Source organism: Microcaecilia unicolor, chromosome 4 (genome assembly GCF_901765095.1).
Source record: "Microcaecilia unicolor chromosome 4, aMicUni1.1, whole genome shotgun sequence".
Lineage (NCBI taxonomy): Eukaryota > Metazoa > Chordata > Amphibia > Gymnophiona > Siphonopidae > Microcaecilia > Microcaecilia unicolor.
This window is the reverse complement of record NC_044034.1, coordinates 13,427,872-13,433,536: the sequence shown is the minus strand read 5'-3', so window position 1 is coordinate 13,433,536 and position 5,665 is coordinate 13,427,872. Positions and strand designations below refer to the sequence as shown.

The window sequence follows — 5,665 nt, the reverse complement described above, 5'->3', positions numbered from 1 at the left end:
TGTTAGGTTTGTCAACACCGGATTGTGCTGGTATTCCATAATGAATCTTAAGTGCCTAGGTTTCATTTTACAGGTACTGGGTCCAGTGGCGTAGCCACAGGTGGGCTTGGGTGGGCCAGGGCCCACCCATTTATGGCTCAGGCCCACCTAACAGTAGCACATGCTTAGTGGTAACTGGTGGGAATTCCAAGCTCCGCCAGCTGAAGATTTTCCCCTGATGGTAATGAAAACGCTACTCTCCATGACACCTGCGCATGTTCAGTTTTCAGTGCATGCCTGCTGCCAAGGTGGAAAGAAGCGTTTTCCCACCAGCTGAGATAAATTTTTTTTTTTGGGGGGGGGGGGGGGGGGAGAACACGGTGCCCACCCAATTCTTGCCTAGACCCACCCAAAATCTGTTGTCTGGCTATGCCCCTGATTGGGTCTGTCTCTAGTGGGCTCACAATCTAAGTAGTACATTGTACTACTGTTGTACCTGGGGCAATGGAGGGTTAGGTGACTTGCCCAGGGTCATATGGTGCTACAGAGGGAATTCAGGATCTCAACCCACTGCTGACCATCAGGCAGCATCAGGAATCGAACCCAGTTCCCCAGATTCACAACCCGCTCCACTAACCATTAGGCCACTCCTCCGCTTCTATTAGAATAAGCTCCTACTCTGTGCCTTTGGGGCACCTACATGGGGGTGTAGACTTACACCTTAACCCCTGGATTCTATATATGGCCAGTAAAGTTGCGCATGCAGATTTGGTAGTGCGGTCAAATTTGCGTGAGCAAATTAATTGTTTAACAAGGTAATAACAAGCAATTATTGGCACTTGTTCTGCCATATTCATTGTTACGTATATTTAGTTTGAGTATTATTTGTATTTAATTGCATTGTCTGTGTAATAGATAGCACTGTGTATAGGGACTTCACCCCCCCCCCCCCTTTAGTTTGCAGTATCCTGTGATTGGCTTCTTGTGAGCTTTCCCTATTAGCTCTTAGGTCTGTGCTAGGGCCAGCCCCTCTATCTGTGTCCTTTGGGGCTGTATGAGAGAATACCAGTCTTCTTAGCATGCTTTGTTCAAAGGGCTGATTTCTCCTTAATCTACTATAATTCCATCAAGATTTTTCACCATTTCCCCAAGACATTCCCCTTTTATTTCCCACGAGTTTCTCCCCTTTATGCCTTTGAGCATCACAGCTTTTCCTCTTAGCATGGCTGAGGTTGTGGCCACCTGCTGGCCTTTGGGGTGGCTAGATGCAGACTCCATTGCAGAAGGCAACAATTCTGTCTAAGCAACTGAACTGTAAATTGGATTTTCTTTGTTTATTCTGAGTACTACAATCAAGAAGATTCGCTTAAGAATTGAGAGTCTACTGGTAAAGCTTCTACTTGGGGATGGTTTAAGCTGGCTGTTGAAGCTACACTATACTTTGCCTAGAACAGCACAGCACTAATTAGAATTTACATGCGCAACTTTCTAAGTACATTCTGTAAAGTGGTGTACATAAATTCTAATGCATGGATCTCAAAAGAGGGTGTGGCCATGGGAGGGGTATGGGCGGGTCATGGGTGTGTCTAAAAATAATGTGCACTGCTATAGAATATGCCTAATCCACAACGCCTAAGTTAGGCATGAGACTTTACACCAGGTTTTACTTGGCGTAAATGGCCGTGCCTAACTTTAGTCACAGGTCCAGGCACTATGCATATTCTATAAACCGCGCCTAACGTTGGGTGCAGGTTACAGATAGAGCTAAATGCTTTTTTTATGCACCTATTTTTTTCAGCACCATCTAGTCCTAAGTGTGTTCAATTCTGGTCACCGCATCTCAAAAAAGATATAGTGGAATTAGAGAAGAGCAACGAAAATGATAAAGGGAATGGGACGACTTCCCTATGAGGAAAGCCTGAAGCATCTAGGGCTCTTCAGCTTGGAGAAGAGACAGCAGAGGGGAGATATGATAGAGGTCTATAAAATAATGAGTGGAGTGGAACGGGTGGACGTGAATCATTTGTTTACTCTTTACAAAAATACTAGGACTAGGGGGCATGTGATGAAGCTACAAAGTAGTAAATTTAATACGAATCAGAGAAAATGTTTCTTCACTCAACATGTAATTAAACTCTGGAATTTGTTGCCAGAGAACGTGGTAAAGGCGGTTAGCTTAGCGGAGTTTAAAAAAGGTTTGGCCGGCTTCCTAAAAGAAAAGTCCATAGACCATTATTAAAATGACTTGGAGAAAATCCACTGCTTATTTCTGGGCTGGGATCTTCCAGGTACTTGTGACCTGGGTTGGCCACTGTTGGAAACAGGATGCCAGGCTTGATGGACCTTTGGTCTGTCCCAGTGTGGCAGTACTTATGTACTTATGTAATGGGATGTCATGTCACTATTTTACACTTTTCTTATTTCCAGGGGATGGGAGTTTCCTGGTACTGAAGACAAGTGGGCAACATGTCACCTGTCAACAGCTCTCACAGCCACCCATCAACATTTATCCTCACTGGAATTCCAGGGCTGGAAACTGCACACATCTGGATCTCCCTCCCATTCTGTGGGATGTACATCATGGCTTTTTTTTTGGAAACCTCATCATTCTGTACGTTGTAAAAACTGAGCAGAGTCTTCATGGGCCCATGTACTATTTCCTTTCCATGCTGGCTGTCACAGATATGGTTTTATCGACATCTGTATCGCCAAAAATGCTGACTCTGTTTTGGTTCCATTCCAAAGAAATTGATTACGACGCCTGCCTGATCCAGTTGTTTTTTGTCCACTGTTTTTCTTCTACAGAATCGGGCGTCTTCTTGGCCATGGCCATCGATCGCTACGTGGCAATCTGCAACCCTTTGAGACACTCAGTTATCCTATCGAATCCCATCATCACAAGAATAGGGCTTATCATAATAATCAGAGGGGTGCTCTTGATAAGCCCATTTTGCTTTCTCCTGAACAGACTTCAATTCTGTTCCAACAAGGTGATCTTGCATTCCTACTGCGAGCACATGGCAGTAGCGAAGCTCGCCTGCTCCAATACTATAATCAACGCTGTATATGGACTAATTGTTGCATTTTTGGTTGTTGGGTTTGACGTGACTTTCATTATCTTGTCTTATGTGTTGATTCTGAAGGTGGTCTTCAGGCTTCCATCTAAAGTGGCACGCATCAAAGCTTTCAGCACCTGTGGTTCTCATATTTGCGTCATCTTAGCATTTTATATCCCAGCTCTTTTTACATTTTTAACACACAGATTCGGCCACAATGTTCCTCTTCACATTCATATAATTATAGCCAATCTTTACCTCCTGGTACCTCCAATGTTCAATCCAATAGTCTATGGTGTGAAAACCAAACAGATCCGTTCTCGGGTGCTAGCGATTTTCCAGCTTAATAGGCTATTTTAATTGAGCGGGTTTTATTTCATTTTAAATTTATCATTCCTCGTGCTTTGAATTACACCACAGTCTGGTGGTTCCACAACACTGAAGGGACAACATAGATAAAGAGAGTCCAAATCTCCCGTAAAAAACACCAAAAAAGACAACAAAAACGGAAGATGTACAGAAAGACCAAACTAAAATCACAAATGTAAAAAAGCCAATATCATTTATTAAAACCCTACACGGTCCATGTTTCGGCAAAAAAGGCCTTCTTCAGGGGTCTAAGATAAAACAAAAATACATATATAATAAAAGTTAATAATAAAACATTTACATTATTGCAAGCTAATACATCATAAATGCGTATTTCAAATAAACATAAAAATATAAAATATAAAATATAAAACAAACCGCATAAGGACATATCTCAATAAAAATATCTTGTAAAGGCAGGGATATTAAAAACATAAATAATAGAAATGATAATGCACCCAAAAAATACACATGACTAAAGTTTGCGAACTGGCATACATTGATGATGTTTTAAATATTAATGTGCAATTGTAAATACAATAATCTGAATCCAGACTCCTATATATTATCTCGCGTCAAATGTATGTTTATATATCTACTAGGGGAAAAGCCTCAATCCCGGCGTGCACTCCTTGTGTTGTGGAACAACGGAAGGGAGCACCGCCCGATCATCACTGGCTAAAAAACCCCTGTTTTTAAGTAACCCGCTTCTATTTTCTATGTTTCAAAACAAATTAGATTGACGGTTACTTAGCTTCACTGCTGCAACTTTTCTTAGGCAGTAAACCGGAACACAGTGATTTGAACCCAATCCACGGCCCGACTCGGCCCAAGTTTCGCCTACTTCCTCAGGGTCCGTGGGTCAATCAACTGCATCTAACAAAACATAAATCAAATTTGGCGCTTATTTGTACAAACAGTCTCACCTCCAACCCCAACTTCATGATTCTTACTTCAATCGGCTCTTCGCGTTCATTAATGTGAACTATTCAAGATGGCGTCCATATTTATAATAGATGACATCAGACGCTGTGTTTTGGCTCCGCCCAACTTCCTGTTGGGCGGGGCTGACTTACGTCAAATTTCTTACTATTAGATCAAGGTATCTCGTCTATTTATAACAGTTGCTGAAAAACAAAACCAATCAAAAGAACTGACTCCATTCAATTCGAATGTTTAAACCGTCCGGTTGTAAGGAATGTAAACGATATATCCATCTTTGTTCTTGTTGTAGGAGGACCAATTTTCTGTCTCCTCCCTGTATATCCCACTTGATGTGTTGTAAAATAACACATCTAAGCATATCAAAAGTATGATTAAATTGGATACAGTGCATAGCTAAAGGTTTTAATTATAGATAAAACAAAAGAGGTAGCAATACAGATTAAGACAGACATAGAAGCCACAATTGATTTACTTAAACAGAGAGAGACAATAGAGAATTTTAACAAACAACATGATGAATTAAAAATCAAGATGGATCAATTAAGATACGAAATACAAAGAACAAAAATTAAAAAATTTCACAGAGATGAAAGAGATCTAGTAGATAAAGAGGCTCATTTTCAAAGCACTTAGCCTCCCAAAGTTCCATAGAAACCTATGGAACTTAGCCTCCCAAAGTGCTTTGAAAATATGCCTCAAAGTGATTTATCCCTGGTTACATAGAGAACATGATCCACAAAGATCTGCTTTTGAGGAAGGCGGACCAGATATAGTGGATACAGACTCCAGTACATCGGGAGGCGAATCACGTTTTTTAGGACAAGGGAGAGGCAAAAGAGGACGGAGGAGAGGCAGAGGCAGAGGCCCCCAGAGAGGAAACAGACAAGACCGGAGTTATTCCGAAGACCCTATGGATCGACCCCACACACGATCACAACAGTGAAGGAATCGGTGGTAGTAAATCTATCTAGATATAGATTATCTATAGTAGAACAAGAGGTATTGGCTAAAGGCCTAACTTATATACCAACAGTGACTCACGATTCATTTCAAAGCCGGATTGATTTAGAAAGATTTTTGAGAAATTTGCACATCAAGGTATTTTTTGCTGGGGAAGAAACTAGAGTAGAAACATCTAGGGTGAAACTTAGGTCAAAATGGGTGCCCCCCACTCCCCTCGAACCAGCCATTATTATTTTCAAACAATTAGTCATTAAAGAGTTGGAGCGATTGGAACTTAGGAAAAAGAACAAGCATCACAATTGCACTTCACAAGAAAGATTAGCGATTGAAGCACTTAGGAACAACACAGAAAT

At 41.3% G+C, this 5,665-nt stretch overlaps 1 protein-coding gene across 1 annotated transcript; it reads left to right on the top strand.

The window, feature by feature from the left end:
* Positions 1 to 2,421: 2,421 nt before the first annotated feature.
* Positions 2,422 to 3,459, top strand: LOC115468327 (olfactory receptor 52R1-like). The gene is given in 2 exon segments (XM_030199966.1): positions 2,422 to 2,565; positions 2,568 to 3,459. Coding segments are annotated over 2 exon segments (948 nt in total). The 5' UTR covers positions 2,422 to 2,445; the 3' UTR covers positions 3,396 to 3,459.
* Positions 3,460 to 5,665: the final 2,206 nt, after the last annotated feature.